The following is a 22,724-nucleotide window of genomic DNA, read 5'->3' as shown; positions in this document are numbered from 1 at the left end:
CCTGGGAGAACATACCTGTCACAAACGGCAATTCCACAACTGTAACAGTGTAAAAGACGACATACTAAAGGAGATCAAAGACATCCAATTTTACTCTGCCACTACAGATATGTGGTCAAGTACAAACATGACCCCCTATATGAGCTTGACTATACACTGCATAACTGCTGACTGGACCCTGCACTCCAAGTGTTTAGAGACCAGGGGTCTCATTTATGGTTAAAAAGGGGCGTGTACAGGGCGGAACGTGAAGCTGAGTCAGCTGTGCACACTTGTAGGCACTCTGTGACTTATAAAGCAAAGATTGCTTAGAGGTGTGTGTACGCAGGGTTTTATAAGTCTGAATATTTTTTGGCGCACGCAAAACTTGGCTTTTGGGCGTACGTACACTTTTAGTAACGATCCCACGCACAGTTTTATAAATGAGACCCCTGATCTGTCCCGGATAATCATACTGCTGACATCCTTGGAGAAAACCTGAAGTCTGCTTTAGCAGACTGGGGACTAGATGAGCACCAACTAGTCTGTATCACTACAGATAATGGTGCTAACATTGTTGCTGCAATAAGGAATCTTGGCTGGTCCTGGCTCAATTGCTTTGACCACAACCTCCACCTTGCTGTGTGCCATTGTCTGGACAGCGACAAAGATCGGACAACGCGTGCAATAGGACTCTGTAAAAATTTGGTCAATGCATTCAACCTGAGCTGGCTTAACCCATTTGTGCCGGCTGCTGCGCGACGCAACATTGTATCTACTAGATACAATGTTGCGCCGCGCAGCAGCCGGTACAAATGGGTTAAGAGGAGAGACCTGAGGAAGGCACAGAGAGGCTAATGAGGCTAATTTCCCTCAACACAGTCTAATACTGGTGAGTGATGTTTAATTCATTGATAGTTTAATTTAATGCATCTAATGCATACAATGGCACTGAGTTGATGGTACAGTGTATGACGACATGAATGTACCGACTGAGTGAATGAGACGATGAGAATGTATTATTATTCTCTTTTTTTTAATGAGTCCAGTAGTAAGTGCAGTGCACTGAATTGCATTGCATAATGTATTACTGTCAGTGGCGGCTCCTGACAAATTTCTCAGGGGGGGCAAAAGTTGTGATGATGGCTAAGATGACACTGGCTACTGGATGACACTGGCTACTGGCTTCCCATTCAATGGGAAGAAGAGGAAATGACACATTGCTATTATTATGAACATAACTGTATTTGGCTGGCAATATGCAATCAATACAACTATTTACAATTCAACATTTGGAGAGTACAACATAACACATCTCACCATCTAAGAACACACTCACTCATCACTTGTATTGAAATTTAGCTCGCCTCTCTTTCAAGCAAGCAAAGCGATCAATCACCCTCTCGTTGAAATCAGGCATGTTCCTGACCAGCTCTCTCTCCATGGAAAGCCTGCCCAATGCATTCAGACGTTCCTGTCCCATTGTATTTCTCAGGAATGTCTTGATCCTCTTTAAGGTGGAGAAACACCTCTCAGCTTCAGCTGTTTTCATCGGAGTGGTTATGAGGATGTTCAACAGCGCCACAGTCTCAGAGAAGGTTTCCTGGAGGTTGTAGCTCTGTATAACCTGGTACAGAGCCAGTGCACCGCAGCTGCCCCTGAAGTCTGGACTTTCATAGATGAGAGAAAGCTCAGTCCTGAGCCTCTCCTTGTGTAGCATGGGGTATGCCCTCACGGTGGTATTCAGAGCCTCTTCAGGGAATGTTGTCCGATGCCGGTCAAACAGCTCTGCCTCTAGCAGCACGGCACTCACAAGGTGGCTGGTGAAGGAGAACCTGGCTTTGGCATGGCCCAGGATTGTGTCACAGATCTGTTAAAATTATAAAAATGTATAGTCAGTAACACACAATTGTTTAAAAAAAAAAAGAAAAAAAACATCTACTAGTGATGGCATGAATGTGGCCATGATCTACTGTATCTACTGTCTCACAGTTCCAAAGTATTTATTTTGTTATTCATGCAGACTTATTAGTGTATCCTTGTGTGCGTATAATGGACAAGTAATGGGTGAGTAATTACTGAATCCAACTGTAAAAACAGAGGCTGTGACTTAATCACTTGGTTCCAACACTTGAGTATGCCTACATCATTGGTCAGTAATGAATGCAGATACCTCTTTTGACAGCCTCTGCTTCTCTTGTTCTCCCAAGGCTCTCCTTGATCTTGTGGTACCTGGGGCTTCTTGCTGCTGCTGTTGAGAGGAGCTTTGGTCCCTGAAGGGAGACAGATCAAAAGTGTTAGAATATGAATGAGACAGTATGTCAGTGTCATTATCAATAATTACTATCTTTTAAAAAAAATTATCTTACCTGATGGCCTGAATACTGCTGGTGAAGTTCTGCAGGGCACGTTTGATGAACACCATGTCAATGTCCCTCTTCTGCAGCTGTTGGTACATCATGTCAACATGAGGCATGATTTGTTGAAACTGCTGCAGGAAAAAAACAAAATCTTCATCCTGCAGCATCCTCAGGAAGCCAGACGCCTCCCTCACCGTGGTGCTGTCAAAGGTGCTGTCTGACCTGATGGTCTCAAAACACTCTATGTTGGTTCTCATAGACAGTGCTCACAATCCTGCTGTTGAAGTTCCATCTTGTGGATGATGCTCTAGGCAGCCTTCGTGCAACAATCTGGTCGAGAAGGGCTGTGCGTTTGGGTGACCGGGTAAAAAAACTGGAAATCCCACCAAGGTCAGAGAAAAAAACTCTCACTGCTGAGATGTGTGAAGTGGCCTGCTGCATGATCAAATTCAGCTGGTGTGCGTAACAATGCAAATAATGGGCATTTTTGTACTCTTCTCGTACCTTTTGCTGCACACCAGCTCTCTCTCCTCTCATCACACTGGCACCGTCGTAGGCTTGCGCAATGAGTTTACACTTATCATCAGTAAAAACGCTGTTCAGTCTCTCCAAAATTGCATCGGCAATGGAGCTGGCCGTTGCTGACAAGATGGGGACAAATTCAAAGAACCGTTCTTGCACAGCGTGTTTTCCATCTACGTATCTCAGCACCAGCACCAACTGAGTCTGTGTAGAGACGTCAGTGGTTTCATCTGCTTGGATTGCCACGAATCTTGCTGATCTCACCTCCTCCACGATACGCTCTCTGATGACAGATGCCATGCAATCCAGCAGCTCATTCTGCACCGTCTTTGATGTTCCCTTAAAGACTGTGGCCGTTCTTAAGTGCTCCTCAAACACCTCGTCCAGCGACGCCACTAAATCAACCAGTCCACGAAAAATCCCCGGGTTGCTGGACCCCTCACTCTCATCCTTGCCTCGCAGAGCTAACTCAAACACGCCACAGAATTTCACACAGTCGATTAGGTGGCCTAGGATGTGCCGGTTCTTGCTCACCTCATCGTTGTGACGGCGCACGGCTATCCTGTAGCTCTCATCCAGCTGTGTGGCAATGTTCACTCTCCCAAATGCCGACAGTTTTAGGCAGCTGCCCATATGCATCTTCGATGCTTTGTGTTTCTTCACCTTTTCTGAGAGGTGGTGCATATCAGTAAAACCCGTCTTTGTCCAGGCGGTGTCAGTGTTTGCATCCGTTAGCACACAGGGGTAGCAAAACAGAGCATTAGCCACTTCACAACCTGCTAGCCATGTTTTCCGCTCGTACCAGCTCCGGGAAAATCCACCACTGTATGTTTTCCCCGCTTTTGTTGACACCTGCTTTATGTTTAAATTTGGTCTGGGTGGTCCCAATTCTTTAACAGCCAATTTATCCGCATTGCTTCGACGACTGAACGGTAATTCCCTCAGGGAAATGATGGAGTTGCAGTTGCCAGCCATGATGATTCAGCGGTCTCCGCCGGACGCGCGCGCTGTACGTCCGAGCACGCATCAGTGCGTATGACGAATTCACGTTAGGGCAAGCCCCCCCGGAGCCCATAGAAATGCATTGTATCGGTCCAATTTTGAAAAAAAGAGTCTCAACATGTAAGTCTATGAGAGCGCCTGGGGCTATTTTCAATCTGACTGATATCGCCCCAAGGGGGCGGGGCTACTGGTTGGACAGTGACATCCAGGCTGCTGATTGTCGCAGCGATATTCAGGCTGCTGTTTGGACTATAATATTAAGACTTAGACCGGCAAAATAAACTCTTTTCGCTCTCTTTTTTTCCGTTTGGCTTAGGGAGGGCGGCGCACTATCGCCCACTATGGGCCAGCCGCCCCTGATTACTGTGCAATAAATCTCTATTCTATAGTTTAATTTGCAACACAAAATATTTAAAGAGTTGTTATTCTTATTTTATAGTAGCCTGTAGACCTGGAGAATAACCTTAAGAATCTAATTGAGACTGTAGTCGCATGTACTGGCATATAAAAATAATATAACATACAAATTAATAATAATAAATAATAAAAAAGTAGTATTTGTTTAAGAATGTTGATAGACTAACTAATGAACAAGAACAATATTATCTTTCCCACAAGATGTTGTCACACGATGGGGCACTCAGCAGAAGAGAGGGTGCTCGAGCTACTCCCAGCCATAAGAAGTGTCCTGGTTCAAGACAGAAAATATAGCTACCTCAATCCAACCTAGCAGGATGTTTCTGTGTTGGAGTTTATCAACGCAGCAATGAAACCACTAGCTGACTTCACAGACGTCCTCTCAGGGGAAAAATACCTCAGTGTCCTCAGTTAAACCTGTGCTGGAACTGATTAAAGACGACCTTCTCTCTCCAGGCCCCGATGACACTGCACTGACAGCCAGCATTAAACAAAACATGTGCAGGGACCTGACTGAAAAATACAAATCACCTGCAATCCAAGTCCTCCTGAAAAAGGCCACCATCTTGGATCCAAGGTATCGTGGCAGCATGGAGGAGGCAGAGGCATTGGATGATGTCAAACAACAGCTTGTCCAAGAGATACTGGACATAAAAGGGCCAGAAGAAAGTGGAGAAGGTGCCAGTAGTGAGAGCTGCAGCAAAGCTGCTGGAGGAAGCGTGGATGAACCTACTGCTACCGTACCCACCAAGAAAAAGAAGAAGCTGAGTGACCTTCTTCAAAACAGAAGAGCTCATCTCACAAGTCAGACCCAGGCTTCATTACCAAAAAGTGTGCAGGCTGATACAGAGCTGACAAAATTCCTCCAAGAAGATGCACTTGATGTAGATTGTGATCCCTTAATGTGGTGGCATGACAATCAAAGAAAATATCCTTTTATGGCCAAGTTGGCCCAAAAATACATGTGCATTTGTGCAACAAGCACCAGCTCAGAGAGAATGTTTAGCACAGCTGGCAACATTGCTACTCCTGAGAGATCCTGCCATAAGCCACACAAAGTCAACATTTTGGTATTTCTTGCTCGGAATCTGCAAGACTAAAGAAGCTACAAATTTGCATATGATCTGTTGAGGCATCTGGTTTCAGTCATGTTTTTTGTTGGTTTGCACTTTTTTTGGCACAAAGGTACTAACTGACAGTTTTGCCTGTATGTCTGAGCCTAATGTTTATTATTTTTTGAAGTGCAATCTTGTTTACATCCTTTTTATTTAGTGTTTCAATTTTATTTATTGTTTTTGGTTGTGTTTGGGTTTTATTCAAGAGCATTTTTTGTTAAAATAGACTGAGTTCATTTTATTTATTGTTTTTGGTTGTTTTGTTAATTTATTCTGGATATTTTAAATGTCTTCCAGTTGCCAGTTCCAGTGTTCTTTAAAAATAAAAGTTTATTGATCTTCGAAAGGGTGTACTTGCATTATTATGCCATTATCATTATATTAGTTGAAAAAATGCAATATTATCGCTTATCGCAATAATTTCTGGGGCAATTAATCGCCCAGAAAAAATGTTATCGTGACAGGCCTAGCTGCGCCCATGAAGAGATTTATTTTCTTTGTATTTGTACAACGTTCGTCATTTTAATGTCGATTTTAAATGATCTTACACACTTGATTACATTGCTACTTTATTCCGGTCACCAATTTATGCATTGCACGGTGTTGCTGCGCGTGCAATACAATCTTAAGTTGTGTTTGTTTTCGAGCTGGTTTTGATAAAGAGGCTAATGTAGCTAACAATAACAATGACAATTACATGACATAATCGCAGAGACTAACGGGAACGCTATAAATGCTACCAGACACAAAATGATGTCACAAATGCAACTCGAAAGGCTTGTGGCCGAGGCATCTGGAGCACACCATTAGATGTCCTTGCTCGCAACCAGTCAAAACCTAACGTGATGGTCATTTCACACGTGATTTCAGTTTCCATTTCAGTTCAGCCTCTCCACGACTTAACTTTTTGGTTTTACCGTGATAAGAGTTTGTTGGCTGTTATTGAGATATTGTTGAGATATTCGATTGATTGCAGATTGTAGCTCATAGATAGTAATACGAATATATACTGTATATGATAATATATATTTTACACGCTGCAAAAATATTAGAAAAACAGATAATGAATTGACTTATAATATAGAGGAATCAGAGTCGAGTCGAAGTCTCATGTGTTCTCATAAGCTTTATTTTGCATGACCTTGATCAGAACAGTAATGCTTCTTCATAATAGTTAACTACTTTAACGGCACAGATAATCCAAAACCCCAGTGGAAAATAGATGGAAAAAGTGTGTAGTTCACAACGTGACGCAGCTTTTACCTCTTTGCCTCCAACAGAGTTTGTTATGTACTATCATTCAAAAGCACCCTGTTATTTTCCATAGACATTTGACCGAGGGAAACGGGAGGAACTTATACAGTAATACGGAACTTATTCTTCAGAGGTCTATATTAGGTGTGGTGCAGGGATTCAGACCAAGCCCCAATCCGGAGGCCTTCCTAGAAAGGTTATTATGACTTTGAGATCATATAAATATTTATAAATTGTTCCTGACAAGATATTCAGTAGGTCTCTCGTGGAACCCTCTGTCTGTGAAATATAACTGTTTAAGATACTGTTGACCGTAACCCCCTCTGTGTGTGAGCTTTTTAAAAATTATTATTTCCTACAACTTGGTGTGTTACATTTCCGTGTATTGATGTGCCTGACCCCTTAATGTTGTGAAATGCTGGTATGGGCCATTCAACACACCTTTTGTTGTCATCTGTTGACTTAAGAGCGATCTGAAAACGATCTTGCTAAAACCTGTATTTCATCCTTAAAGCCACAGATGCAAGTAGAAAATGCATTTCCTGCAGAAAATGCGGGTAATGCTGTAGTGCAAAGTGTGGTTGAAAATATGTTTTATTCAAGCCACATAGTTTAAGATGTAAATAAATACTAAATGGCTGAAAATCAAGTGAAGGAGTTTGAACAGGGTCTAAATAGAGTAAACAATGTAAAAATGCACACCATTTAAACAATTTAAAATGGTTGAGAACAAATAAAGTGAAGAGTTAAACAAATATCTGAAGTGATCAAGTTTGAATACATTTGAGATAAATTATAGAAAAGCTGATCTGTTCTGATTGTGAGTGTGTGTGTGTGTGTTTTTGTGTGTGTGTGCGTGTGTGTGTTCGTGTGAGTGTGTGGTGGTAAATTGGAAACTGATGTTATTGACCTTATTCCTTTACATTTCAACCCGGTATCACGCCATTGCGTGCTCCTGCGCACGAACGTTAATCTATTGAAGCGTGTTCCCGAGCACGATAGTCCGACTTTTTGCGTGTTGCACAAAACGAAATGTAAACCAATGCATTCTGAATGGGAGTGTTCTAAGACAATTAACGTTCTCCACAAAACGCTACGAGAGAGAGAGAAAGAGAGAGCGGGAGGGACAGAGAGAGAGAGAGAGAGCGAGAGAGAGGCTTCAGAAAGGGTGTGCGCAGATAGTACAGTGCACCCTAGTTATGTTTATGCCAAAACCTATATATATAATTAGGCTATAATTATATTATTTAGCGTGTAATGAGACAATCTATAGCCAAATTGTCGAAGATGCCCGAGAATCTTTCGGGATATCAGCATGGGAAATCGGCGAATCAGACCCATGAATCTATTGTAGCGACCCTGGGACAGTTAAATAGTTTGTGTGTTATGTGTTACATTATATTTCGTTGTCCGTTATGCCAGTTGTTCTATGTGCATGTATTGTAATGTTATTCTTGTCAAACAGCGTGTGGGGCGAATCATTAGGTCAGCTGGGGGAGGGCCTTGGAAGAACAGGAGGGTGGGGGCCTGCACGCGAGTGAGACCGTGTTGCCGGGGTAACCGGGGTTTGTTTGGGTCCGGTTTTCAGCTGTTGGTTTCAATGTTGTTACAATGTTACGGATTTCAGTGACCTGGTTTGTGGTCCATTAAAACTACCTTCAACTAATGACTCGACATGATTATGTCACCGGCGAGGTCGTTACACTATAAAGAAACACGTCATCTCAAGCGGGAGAGAAAGTTTGCGGTGCTGGTTTGTGTCACCAACCCAGCAACCCAGTCGCCAAGAAAAAACGTTGACAGTGCACGTTCCCATGAACACTGGATACGTAGCATTTCAACGTAAAAAATAGCGTGTTATACCTACAGTATCCACGTGTGCCGCTGTGGAGGCGGGTTTCGGGGTTTGGGACACGATTGTTTAGGGGGGGGGGGGAGACTGTTGTTGACCGGGGAGGGGGGGGGGGGGGGGGAGACACGTTTGTTGAGGGGGGGGGGGACACACGATTGTAGGGGGGGGGGGGGGGGGGACACACCAACCCAGCAACCCAGTCGCCAAGAAAAAACGTTGACGGTGCACGTTTCCATGAACACTGGATACGTAGCATTTCAACGTAAAAAATAGCGTGTTATACCTACAGTATCCACGTGTGCCGCTGTGGAGGCGGGTTTCGGGGTTTGGGACACGATTGTTTAGGGGGGGGGGGGGGGGAGACTGTTGTTGACCGGGGAGGGGGGGGGGGGGGGGAGACACGTTTGTTGAGGGGGACGACGACACACGATTGTAGGGGGGGGGACACACGTTAGTTGAAGGGGGGGGGGGGGGGACACGTTTGTTGAGGGGGGGAGACACGTTTGTATCCTAACAACAAAACAAGTTAACAAAAGCCCCATTTGTCAACTGAGAACCCCAATTCCCAGAATCCCCCGCGGCTCCGGAACACGGCGTAGCTTATATTAATCTTTATTATCTGAATGGGAAATGCAATATTTTAGGACAGATACACCATTAAACGCGTTTCTAATGACATTTCTAGCGAGAAATGTACATTTTCCTTACATAATCTTCAGTCAGTGAATGTGTATGATCTTTATTAATCTTTATTATCTGAATGGGAAATGCAATATTTTAGGACAGATACACCATTAAACGCGTTTCTAATGACTTTTCTAGCGAGAAATGTACATTTTCCTTACATAATCTTCAGTCAGTGAATGTGTATGATCTTTATTAATCTTTATTATCTGAATGGGAAATGCAATATTTTAGGACCGATTCACCGTTAAACGTGTTTCTAATAACATTTCTAGCGAGAAATATACTTTTTACTTGCATAATCTTTAGTCAGTGATTGTGTCTGATCTTTAGTTTTATAGTTATTAGGATTTGATCGGCTCGCTCGCATGTTTCAACGACGTCAGGTTGCTTTCGCTAAACTAGCAGCTCACGTGCTTCCTGCGTTTGTGTTATTAAACTGTTACTTTATGTAACTTTTAATGATATCATCTTGTTAGAAACACGTATATCTGAGAGCCAACCCAGTCGCCAAAAGCATACGTTGACAGTGTACTTTTCGTGAACACTGGATTACGTCGCATTTCAACATAAAATAGCGTGTTATACACACACACACACACGCACGCACACGCACAGACACACACACACACACACACACGCACACACGCATTCACACACACGCACGCACACGCGCGCGCACACACACGCACACGGTCGTGCGCAGGAGCACGCAATCGCGTGACACCGGGTTGAAAGAAAGACGTCAACTCTGGAGTGACCGAAAATTTGCGGTGCTGGTTTGTGTGACGTAAGTTCAACTATGATTGACTGCTATTTAAAAACGGTTGAATGCTTGAAATACTAAGATTATGGAGTTGATAGTGCAAATAATTATATTGCCGTTGTCAAAGAATATTAACAGGTATTAACAGCTAATAACAGATAACAAAAGCGTTGCTTCATAGGCTAATGTAGGCCTACGTCGCCACCTGTCCCTCGGGTAGGCTAGCTAGTTCGTTAGTAATTGAAATTGAACAATGAGAAAGGCTTAGATAAGTACCATACACAGCATCATGTTAGAAGGTAATTTACACAATGTAGTCGGCTGTTTGTAAAAAATAGTTTGTTTTTAGTGATTTACTTTTTTCTCCCTGCAGCTTCAAATAAGCATCATACATCTTAACTATCTCTCTGCCAATGCTAATATTTTATATCTATAATCTTTCTTATCTATCTACTATCTGTGTATCTAATCTGTTTTGTTTATCTGTCTATTCGGTTTGTCTGTGTCTTTGTAAATTAGGTAATCTTTCAATATGCCAGGCAGCACATGTAAAACATGCCCCTCCTGCAAAACCATTCTGCCTTGCGCTAAAAAGGTTTGCAGGCACTGCAAAATGGTCCAGCCTGTAAAGGAACGCCTCAAAATTGACTTGAGAAAATTTGAGGCTAAGCGGGAAGAGTGGGCGTCTTCCCGCAAGAAGAACCACAACATGGCTGTTGTCAAGCAGGAAATGTTCCTCCTGGTATGTAAACAATTCAGATTAATTATGTTCTACCTTTAACTGTCTGAATCACTATTGCTTTGAATAGTAGGTCTTTTTTGATTACTACAGGCAAAACATTAACATGCTGTGATTTCCTTACAGCTCGAAAAGCTTCAAGCAGCAGGATATAAACCTGTCCTGCTGCTTGGAAAAGCCACTAAAAAGAGCCATGTGGTCAAGGTGTTCACACCTCGTTGCACCTTGGCCACATTTGCGGAGGAGTCCCTCAAAAAAATGGGCTCCATCCATGAGTACATTTGTCAAGGTATGATTCTTTATTTTTATAAATTCCACACACCCTCTGCTTTGTTTACCAAAATACTAACTGCATCTTGTTATTTGTCCACCACATTCATTTTTATCATGGAACTATTGCTACAATTTTTTTGGTTGCCATTTGCAATTTAATAACCCTTTGCAACACTTTTCAAACTTGCACAGGATGGACCCCTTTTGCAAGTGGGACTGCAGAGGGGCCAGAAGAGGGCAGGGGGACCACTCAGGTGAAGACATACAGGAATATCTATGACAATTAAAGAGGCTAATCCTATATATTGTTATATACTGCATATATACTCCAATATATTATGCTACAAATTACAATATACTAAGTCAGCTGTATAAGTGCTAACCTCTTTTCATGTTTGTTTATGGTTATTTATGTGTATAGATGTGTATAGATCTGTATGGTCTTAATTTCATATTTTTTAAAACTGAATTTACACTTGCACTGTTGAAGTTCCACTGTTGGACTTTGAGTGAGTGTTATCTTATGTCATCTTAGATGGACATGGACATGGGAGAGGTGGAGGACAGGGCCGTGCAGGTGGAGGAGGGGGAGGAGGTGGCCCTGCAGGTGGAGGAGGGGGAGGAGGTGGCCCTGCAGTTGGAGGAGGTGGCCCTGCAGGTGGAGGAGGGGGAGGAGGTGGCCCTGCAGTTGGAGGAGGTGGCCCTGCAGGTGGAGGAGGTGGAGGAGGTGGCCCTGCAGGTGGAGGAGGTGGCCCTGCAGGTGGAGGAGGGGGCCCTGCAGGTGGAGGAGGGGGCCCTGCAGGTGGAGGAGGGGGCCCTGCAGGTGGAGGAGGGGGCCCTGCAGGTAGAGGAGGTGGCCCACCCGGACACGGAAGGACCAGGTATGGATTTTTCAATTAAAGCATGCATGAGAAGGTACTAAGTGTCATACAAATAAACATCATTGCCTGAATGAGTAATATTTTATTTTCCATTCCAACAGCGGTCTCTACTGTGCAGAGGAAGCGGAGGAGAAAAGGTATGTTCAGAATGTCTGTACAGATCGAATTGCTAATTGACTACTATTCTTTTCACCATAGCATTACATTTATTGTAGTTATTTTGGAAAAAGGACTGTAATAAGAATGTTGGTTATGACCATTTGAGTCTTTGTTTGAATACCTCAACATTTCTTTCCTACAGAGCATCACAGCCAGAAGGGGCTTGAAAAAAGGAACAAGACTTTACCGAAGAGTAAGATGAAATAGTTTGTAACGATCAGAGCACTGACAAACCCTTTACACAATTTATAATTATGGAATTGTAAATTATTCTCCTGTGTATTCATAGCAGCGATTACAGCATTAATACAGTATTAATAATTACTGTTATTGATTTTATATTTGCGGTATTTTATATTTGCCAGTGGATAAGCATAGATGGTTTTGTTGTGAAAAACATGTTTTTTATATTTTCAGATTGCCCCTACCATATTGGTCGTGACTCCTTCGAAATAAGGAGTTACGGGAAGGAGAGGATGAGAAAGGTTTGACAGACCCATAAAGACCCAGCAAAAACACATGCGTGATTAACTGTAGGAATGACATTCTCGCTGATTGATCATGAGCATGCATATTAAGTGCATACTGTAAATGTAATTTACTCATGTATACAAGTAATTTGCATAAATATTTTGGAATAGTACCGTCAATGCATTTTGTCTATCAAACTCATAGGCTAACACTGAATTTATTATCTTACTAATGAATTTATGGTTCCTTTCCTTGATAGGGCATTAAAGAAGTCCTTGTTGATTGGCAGCCTTGCCCAGTTTGGTATGTATTTAATTTGGTTTCTTTCTGTTTCACTGGGTTTTTTTAAACCACTTCATTGCTTTTCCGAGTATTCTATATTATACCATATTATTTTGCACCATCTTGGTGCAAAATAGCTGCTGCTATTTTAACGTTTAACAGTAGTTCTTCCACCAAACACACTTGCCAACCAGATTTCCTATCAAGTGGTTTCATCATTCCCTTTCTTATGTGTCATACACTATTACATTATTAGATCTTGAATTATTAGAAAATGACTTGAAAGTGTGGTATTGCTCAAGAACAAAAATGTGCAAAGATTGGGCTTGATTTGTAATTGCCTTTATAGATGAGAATCAATATAAAGTAGGTATATACTGTGTGTTATGTAAGTGGAGTTCGACCAATCATCACAAAACGGTTCATTGATATATTATTTGTTCTCTTTTCAGTGGGAAGGAGTGGGCCAGGTCCTGGCAGCCAAAAGATTTGAATTAGTCCCCCTGCCCTCTTCAAATAAAAACATATTTTCAGTCTTTCTAGAATGTGGTGCTACTCCTGATACATGATTGCCCTGCCATTCAAATGTGGTCACTAAGAGCTTAATGACACACACACACATATATATATATATATATATATATATATATATATATATATATATATATGTATGGACACAACAGTTAATATAAATATGAATTCCAGTCTGTAGGCAGTACATGGTGGGTAAAGTTAAAGTAACTCAAAAGTTGTGGGCTGAAGGGTCTCTAGCTAATAGAGTAGTAGCAGCAATTAATTGAGTATTTAATCCATTCAATGTATTTAAGATATGCATCCAGGTATAATTGCAAATGGCTATATTGTATAGAAAATATTGATTTTAAACATACAAGTGCAAGCAGGGCCTACTGAATGTCAATTTAGTCACAACAGATTATTAAAATATTGTGCTGATAGATCTTTATTCAACACCAAAACACCAGATTCTCTTGGATGATTAAGTTAGCTGCTACGTCAAACCAACCATGGTGTGGTGGTGGTTTCATATATGTGAAAGGGCATTCAAATATAGCCTACTACAATAATAATAATAATACATTTTATTTGTAAATCACTTTTCATAAAAATAATCTCAAAGTGCTACAACAAAACACGAAGGGCAATAACACAATAAAATAAATAATAATCTAAGGACCATAGGTGTTATAGGGTGTACCGATGAGAAGGCTGTTACAGTAATCAAGCCTGGAGGGGATTAAGGCGTGGACGAGTTTCTCTGCGTCAGAGAAGGTGAGGATTGGGCAGAGTTTTGATCAATGATCAATTAGGAGGCCGAAGCCCTAAAGGACAACCCTGTCTCATGAAAATTACGTTCCCAGAGAACTATTCGCCATTCTCAATTATGTTTGTCTGAAAACGTATTTTGTCTCGACAGAAAAACATGGTGGCTAAGCCTATGATGGTTGCTATGGACGCTGAAACTAGCAGCCCGAATGCCGTTTAAAGCATGGAAATAAAACCATTGTCTTTGCTGATTATGTTATTTTATGGAACCGTGTAATGATGTTATTTTTCCACACATAAACACAGAACAGTCTGTTCAACCCGGTATCACGCCAAGGCGTGAAATAGATACATTGGTCCACCTCGCAAGGAGTGTTCAGTGTCACGCTATGCCTGACCAAAGCGTGAAGAGATACACGTTTCTTCCGCCCATCTAAATGAATGGAGGAATAGCACCAATAGGGGTCGATACGTTCTCCCAGCATTTGGGGGAAATGGTTACGTATATATATATATATATATTAGATTAGATTAGAAAACTTTATTTATCCCAAAATGGGCAATTTCGTTCACAGTTTCCAGTCTCAAATAATAGATTACTTAATAAATACAATAAATAGCAATAGGAGGTAGACAAAAACATATATCAAAGGCAGTCCAACACACACATTTAACTCACAATTCATTTCAGCCCGTCAGTAACAACCACCCTGCCCCCGGAAACACCCAGCAACACTGGTGTGCTCTCCACCTACTCCTTACTTTTGTCATCATTTAGTAACCTGATGGTTGCAGGGATAAAAGAGTGGGAGTACCTCATTGTTCTTGTCCTGATTGAACAGTAGCGCTGCCCTGAAGGCATTAGGCATATATATATATATATATATATATATATATATATATATATATATATATATATATATATATATATATATATCCAATATTTTAGGACAGATTGACCATTAAACGTGTTTCTAATAACATTTCTAGCGAGAAATATACTTTTTACTTGCATAATCTTCAGTCAGTGAATGTGTCTGATCTTTTGTTCGATAGTTAGTTTTATGGTCTCCCTAGCATGTTTCAAAGACGTCAGGTTGCTAGGGACGCGACGATCTAGTTGTGGGCCAGCAGAGGGTAACATTTATACCGAATTTGGCCTGTAACCAAATGTATGATATGCTATACGTATAGCCTAGTTTATATGTTATAAATATTTGTTATATGGTCTGGTTATACCTGAACCTGGTTAAAGATGTTCAATGGTCAGATACAGATCATGTTATAACGATAATTGAATAAAAGTTATGGTCTACTTATAGATAGAATATTACACGACGTAATAATTGTATACATATAATAGCCTATATTTTAATATTAAATTAATTAATTACAATAACGGCTTTAAACATGTGACATGCCTACGTTTTTTGGGCCTTTTCTTTTCAATGGGCCTGCGTCAACGTCACGTGACTCTCGGCAAACCACGTTGGTTAAAGACGGCAATGGAGCTTGGTTAGGAAATAGAAAGATATACCATGAAAATATCTTCCCGTAACGGGGCAAACAAGGTGTCATTTGTCATCTACGTTTCGAGGCGATTGCAACGGTGCCATGCATGACCATATTTGACTATGTTTCAGGGTAGTAATTAGCTGTCGATTTTGGAGGCCTTTATAGATAATAACCAGCTATAGATTTGCTACCCGATGGAGTTTTCTGACAAATTACATGTTATTTAGCATCTACATTAGCAGCTGAGTCCAATGAGATCAAGCTCGACCTTGTGCCACACAGAGATCATGCCCTAGACCATAGGTGTACCATGTAAAATACAGGGGCCATGTAGTGTAGGGGGCCGTGTAGGGCCGTGGAGTGTCATGCTTTGTGTCATTGGACTCAGCTCAATGTGTAGATGCTAAATAACATGTCATTTGTCACAAACTTTTATCGGGAAGCAAATCAATAGCTGGTCATTATTGATTAAGGCCTCCAATTTCGACAGCTAATTACTACCATTAAACATGTTTGAATGTGTTCATGTGTGGCACCGTTGCAATCGCCTGGAAGCGTAGATATTGAAGGACATCTTGTTTGCCCTCTTACGCACCGGCCCTACAAGAAATTACTCAGCAAGTGCTCCATCTTGTTGCACCTCACCCAGCGGCTCGCTTACAAGATTTTGGTCTGAAGTTCTACCCAAACCTACACCCTAGCCATCCAACATGCATATCTGAGAATCAGGCCTCTCTTTAATAATGACAAAAAGTTATGAGAGAAACACACATTAACTTTTTGTTATCTCATAAGCGGCGTGGTGCCGGCTCCTTTTGACCTTTTGACCCCCGACTTCAAAAACGTGGCCACAGGCCAGCTGTGTCTACACACCTTTAGCCACAAATGTACACCTCCATCCCACAAAAAATGGGGACTAGAAACTAACCTCTGTCTTATGTACATTTACTGTACTGTTGGAGGTCACGCCCCTTTGCCGACCTTTTCGAGATAGCTAGGGATGCTAAAATGTTTACACACATTTCCCGGGGCCCCGTGTACGACATATCCGAGATTTGGAGTTCTAGCCCTTAGAGAAAAAAAGTTTTCCCAAATGGAGTGTCATTTGGACAAAGCCCCTCAGAAGTGTAGCCTGCAAGACCTAATGGTTCAGAATGTGGTGGAAAAACAGTTTTTGAGATAGGAAGGTCCTACCGCCCTGAAATTTTAATACCTTGTTCTAGGGCCTAACTGGGACCTCCGCACCGAAACTTGGCCCGGTCGGACCCCGAGGGCAGGAAGGGGGGGCCCTTCCTGTCCGAGACTTGGCCCGGTCAGACCCCGAGGGCAGGCCCCCCCTTCCTGCCCTCGGGGTCCGACCGGGCCAAGTTTCGGTGCGGAGGTCCCAGTTAGGCCCTAGAATAAGGTATTAAAATTTCAGGGCGGTAGGACCTTCCTATCTCAAAAACTGTTTTTCCACCACATTCTGAACCATTAGGTCTTGCAGGCTACACTTCTGAGGGGCTTTGTCCAAATGACACTCCATTTGGGAAAACTTTTTTTCTCTAAGGGCTAGAACTCCAAATCTCGGATATGTCGTACACGGGGCCCCGGGAAATGTGTGTAAACATTTTAGCATCTCTAGCTATCTCGAAAAGGTGGAAAAAGGGGCGTGACCTCCAACAGTAGAGTAAATGTATATGACAGAGGTTATGTTTCTAGTCCCCATTTACTGTGGGATGTAGGTGTACATTTGTGGCTTAAGGTGGGTAGACACAGCTGGCCTGTGGACACGTTTTTGAAGTCTGGGGTCAAAAGGTCAAAAGGAGCCGGCACCACACCGCTTATGAGATAACAAAAAGTTAATGTGCATTTCTCTCATAACTTGTCCTTAAAGTGACTGTCAACGTATGCTTTTGGCGACTGGGTTGCCATACCACAAAGGTTCAAAATAGTTTTTCATCAACCCCCAAACCTTGACATTCTTTCTCATTATAACAAGATATTTCTCGAATCTCATCCACTTCTGAAATTGTATACATGAATGAAATTCATAGTATCCGCGTTTACATGGCACATCTGATCCGCATAGATTTCTATGCGTAATAGATCTCTTCCTAAAATGTGATCCGAATGTACTGTATACATGGCAGTAACAAAAGTGTCCGTTAAGTCTCGTGCATAGAAATCTATGCGGAACAGATGTGTCCATGTCAATAAGGCTAGTGAGGTTATAGCACTATTTATTCTCACCCACCCCATCTTGAATTGAAGAGATAGATTTTTTTATTTTTTTATTTTAAACATAGCAATAACAATGATCATTTGTGTACATCAAGCGAGGCACGAAACCACACCATCAACTAAGTTGCTTGTTCTCTTGCATCTTCCTCATCCTCGCTGGTGTCTGGACTGACCAGGCCCATCGGATCACATTCCTCTTCCTCACAAACATCAAGGAGGACAGAGGCCAATGGACCTTGCCAAGAGACAGTGAAGTCCATTTTCATCTTCTACAAGTAGAGGACAGAAAACCCAACGACGTTAATATATATTGAAACATCCCCCACTAATTGAATACATTAAATGGGATCCCCAAAACTTGTCTTTAACTTACCGTATCTTGCAAGCTCCGTCTTGAGGGCCACTCCCAGGTTCTGCAACCACGTACAGTGCTGGGCCATCTCCAACACCAGGATAGGGAGCTCCTCTTCCAGCCGTGTTTTCAGCATTTCCTGGTCGTGCAGTCGTTTCTTGACCCCGATTGTTACTAATGATCCAAAATATTAAGATCAATACATGAGTATCTGGCATAACATTTAGCAATGCAACCATAATGGAAACAGAATTTAGAAATGATGTTTCTTTCCCAAAATCGTTTTATATATTACAAAACCACCATTATATTTAATATATCATTTCAGGATAGTTCACTATTCCGATATACTGCATGACATTTTAAAAGCATTGAAAAATGCATACCACTGCCATAGTCCTCCCATGGCCATATTGCGCCAGTGCTCTGTCCAGCCAAAGAGTGGTCAACCAAGGCCACATCAATCCTTTTGGAGAGGTCTGCAACAAGACTGTTGTATTTATCAATCTCCTGGAGAAGGCGCTTTTTGTCTTCCGTCAACTTTCTTCGGAGACGATGGCGAAGCTTGTTGCTGTCTAGATTGTTTAGGAGAAACGTAATATGCAGACACAAAAACCTTGTATAGGTTATATTAAAAACAATATAGATACATTGTTAGGTATACCGGATAACTCAAGAAAAAGCCTACATACCATTCTGACGGTAGAGGGTTTGTTTCTGTTGCTTTAGACCCAGATGGAGACCCTCAATGGACTGCTGGAGAACGTGCAGACCCGTTACTGGGGTCTCTGTAGATATCCGTTAGGGTGAAATTAAGCTCAGTGTACTGTATTCTATACAATGCAACCGAGTTTTCTAGATTTTTGCAGCACTAATGCTTCACTGATTGTGTATTATTTTGATTACCGTTTGAACACAAATGTCTGTAAGGAAACTGCAAAAAGGCATGTATATTGTTCTGTCCTCACCGCTCTCTGCCCATTCCTTGACTTCAGCAATCCACTGTACAGCCATTGCATTTGAGCACTGCAGGTCCTTCTGCAGTTGTGACAGCCTCTCTGCCTCTTCTTCTGCCCTTTTAGATGTCTAAAATATTTACAATAATTACAATAGGAACTCAGTCTGCCTAACAACTGGCACAAAAACATACATGAATATGAAACATACCTTCACATATCTTGTGGAGAGGGCCTTGTGTAGCGTCTCTGCTTTGTGATGGTTCCAACCCATTGCATGCACAGTGAGCATGTCCACACGTGCTGGTATAAGGAGAATTACATTATGTTCTGCAATCTATGAGCAATATTAGATGATAGCATAAACTCAGACCAAAGTGACTTACCTGCTTTTGACATGTACTTTGTTGTCAGGGCACAACGGGAGAGGTAGCTGTTTATTTGCTCCACCTCCTCACCGGCAGTTGTGCCTGCTCCCTTCTGATTCCGACCACTCCATTTTATCTGTTGCAAGGATGGGTGGATTTGGGGTTCATTAGAGCCAATGAAGCAGTTGGAAAACGTGGACAAATATTATGGAAAAGGAATTCAGCTTAAAGCTGTCCATTCCTATAGTAACACATGGCGTATTCATTTGAAAATAACAGATAACAGACATACCTCACACTTGGTAGCATGAGCTCTTGCATGCATGATGCTCAGGAAGGGCTTCATTTCTGTGAGGCTCTTGAGAGCTGGAATGACCGAAGCAACTTTTTGTAGGTATGGCCAGTATTTGCATGCCACATCCATAGCAAAAAACTGTGCCTTGCTTGGGAGAAGCTCCCTTTGGAGATACATAGGATACGCAAATATCTCTCCTCGGTACATGTTAAGGGCTTTTAAAAGGAAGCCATGCCGACACACCGCAACCTCAACGCCTTCCTCATCCAGTTTAGAGGCCCGCCTAGAGGTCTCCCTTGCTGCTGCCCATTGAGAGTCTCCACATGTGCCTCTCCCCTTTATCTGTGAATATAGTGCATACACATATTGTTAATGTAATTCACGACAAAAGAGTAGGGAGTATGGAATACTTCTAGAAGTCCAGGAAATGCAATGATTCCTTTAGTAACAGAACTATTTGAGTGTTTAAACTTAGCTTAAACTTACATTCTTCACCGCCATCTGTATTGTGTTGACAAAATCAGACACCTCACTGTCTTTGGCTAGAAATAGCCCATCAAAAAAGGGAGTGTCATTAGATCTAGGGGAAAAATATATAACATCCATTACCTACTCTTGTTGTCACTTACAGTCACGACTCAATTACCAAAGAGAACTTAAAGTGCACCTTCCAGTATGGCCAAAGCGATAAAGCTTCCTGTTGCCATCTGCTGACACTGCTACCATTTCAGGTGTGCAGGCAGGGCAGGTGAAAGGGGTATCACAGCAGAGCTGGTCTTTCTCAAAGGAGGCGTATGCAAACTCAAGAAAGCTCCTCTGCAGGGCATCCCCGTTGATCTGTCCAGACTAGAAAGTATATCAGAATATGGAAAACATTTTTGAGATGGTCAAAAAAAAATAAAAAAATTGCTGACAATATTGTTGAGCATAATAAATAGTATTGCTGATGTCACTTACTCTTCCTGCACACAGTGTGCGATGTTCCAGCATTTTTGCAAGGGCTTGCCTGGAGAATCCAGGTGAGATCAACTTCAGCTCCTGAAAGGTGTTGAGGAGGTCCACCGTGTAGATTGTGGAAGCATTTGCAGAAGCTGGCCAATATCCACTCCTGACTAGGTCTCTCACATCAGGGGCCCACTGCTGCAGGCATGTTTGGCACACATAACGTGGCAAATGCAAATCATAACGCCCTAACGAAAAAAACAACATTAGTCATAATCATTGACACATATTGTATATTAGACTAACAGAAGTCTAAATAGAGAACTGGTTTCTACCATTGATGGTAATCAAGATGACTGGTTTCCCAGCTTCCACTGTGAAGCTAGGGACCTGGCAGGTGCAGTGCTGTGCTGGCATTGTGGGTAAAATGCGATCTGTCGAAAAGAAAAGTGAACATTCTGTATATGGCAGCAGACTGAATAAACAAGATAAGGATCAGGAAGTCTAGACAGGTAGATTTGTCAGACCTTACCTTGCTCATGTGTGGCATATATTCCAGTCTCTCCTCTTGAGATACATGTGGATGGGGGAATGGCTTTAAAGAAGCCATCCACCACGCTGTCCCTGTTGTGGAGTGGCCGTTTGCTGTGGTTATGCATGTCGCAGGCCCCACAAAACCACTGCTCCGGAAGGCACTCTCTGCACCTAAGCAGACAAAACACTCAAGTCAAGTCACTCAATTTATATGATATACTTTTTTTAGTGTACATAGATACATTCTATTATTTGATTGATGAACATCCAACCTTATAACAGCCGGCTTGTGGCAGAAGCAACAGAATGGCTTGCCAACAGCCTCAGATTCCAAAAGGCATCTGAGGTGGTACGGCCGTGCTTCCTCCCAACGGTCAGAGGCTTTCTGCTGCCTAACAGACCACGATGATGCTGCGCTTCTCTCAGGCTCAGCAGGACAGGGGCTTGAATCCAGTAGGGCAGAAAGCCTCTCCATGTTTTGTTCTGCAAATAAAATATAACCAAATGATCTACATTCTATATACAGTATTTGGATTTCAGAATTAAACACTGTATATTTACCAAACATCTCTTGAGGATTTTGCTGTGCTCTGGGTAAGGGCAAGGAATCCTCTGAAGGAAGTGCCAACACCTCAGTGTCCATGCCTGTTAAACAGTACATGACAGATTAATATATCTCTACGGCAGACACTCAAGTGCTTGCACTGCTGCAAGAAACTCATTTGACAGTAAGTACGTCAATCAAACGGTCGTACGGCACTCCCTCTCCCCCGCTCCCATGTACTTGTACTTGGAATGGGTAGAGTCAGCGTTGAAGGAGAGTGGGTAGGACCATTTGAGTTGTGTATTTTCAAAATCTGCTGGCGTTTCGCAAATCCCATACCCAACCTTTAACGGTCCAAATGTTACAAATCGACTTTGACCCACGGGAACGAAAAATCGAATAATAGAAAATTCTGACCCATCCCTAAATGCCATGGGTAATTGTTTGTCACCAAATTAAACTAATCTGAATTTGCACATAAACAAACCTGTAGTTAGGCCACTCCATCGGTCTGCACGGCCTGTATGGCCCGCACGGCCTCCACGTCTCCCTCTGGCCTTGCCGCGTCCGCTCCGTTTGGTTGAGCTCCGTGGTGAATCCCCTCCAGATCTTGCCCGATTGACATTCTCCGCAGCCTCCTGTGTGTTTAAGTCCAACATCTTGTTAGACGGAGTTTCTGAGGTACTGAAACATTCATTTCATGTACAAGTTCAAGTTCAGTTAATGTACAAAAGGTTGTTACCATGGCTTCTGCAAGGAATTGGTCATGCATCAACCCAACGGCAAGGTGTCTTCCTTCTGTGCGGGGGTCACGGAGATCCAGGTCAAACAACTTGTCCATAGCAACACGAGAGAAAAGTTACAGCGATAGAATGAATAGAACTACTGCCGACAATCGATCTAGAGAATGCTTGTAAGATTAGCAGTCCTATCTATATGTCGCTCGAGAGCAGCG

At 42.3% G+C, this 22,724-nt stretch overlaps 2 protein-coding genes and 1 long non-coding RNA gene across 3 annotated transcripts in view; 1 reads left to right on the top strand and 2 right to left on the bottom strand.

Annotated features, from left to right (window-relative positions):
• LOC307075027 (proteinase-activated receptor 2-like) overlaps positions 1-22,724 on the top strand; it is a 51,117-nt gene that overhangs the window by 23,384 nt on the left and 5,009 nt on the right. The gene's annotated exons all lie outside the window — the stretch shown is intronic.
• Positions 17,989-21,398, bottom strand: LOC307075080 (uncharacterized protein; the record flags this gene model as incomplete). Its single annotated transcript, XM_079735586.1, has 13 exons — positions 21,224-21,398; positions 21,027-21,125; positions 20,707-20,939; positions 20,417-20,595; positions 20,236-20,329; positions 19,747-20,091; positions 19,473-19,590; positions 19,298-19,389; positions 19,099-19,216; positions 18,823-18,918; positions 18,517-18,705; positions 18,152-18,304; positions 17,989-18,047 (listed from the first exon to the last, which is right to left on the bottom strand). Exons 1-13 carry the CDS (start codon positions 21,348-21,350, stop codon positions 17,989-17,991), a joined length of 1,902 nt encoding a protein of 633 aa, XP_079591712.1. The 5' UTR covers positions 21,351-21,398.
• On the bottom strand, positions 21,579-22,628 carry LOC307075028. The gene is made up of 4 exons (XR_013811831.1): positions 22,512-22,628; positions 22,257-22,407; positions 21,787-21,870; positions 21,579-21,708 (listed from the first exon to the last, which is right to left on the bottom strand). It is a non-coding gene; the product is annotated as an uncharacterized lncRNA (long non-coding RNA).

Source organism: Pollachius pollachius (assembly GCF_949987615.1).
Source record: "Pollachius pollachius genome assembly, chromosome: 4".
Classification (NCBI taxonomy): domain Eukaryota; kingdom Metazoa; phylum Chordata; class Actinopteri; order Gadiformes; family Gadidae; genus Pollachius; species Pollachius pollachius.
This window is presented reverse-complemented; position numbering and strand designations above follow the sequence as displayed.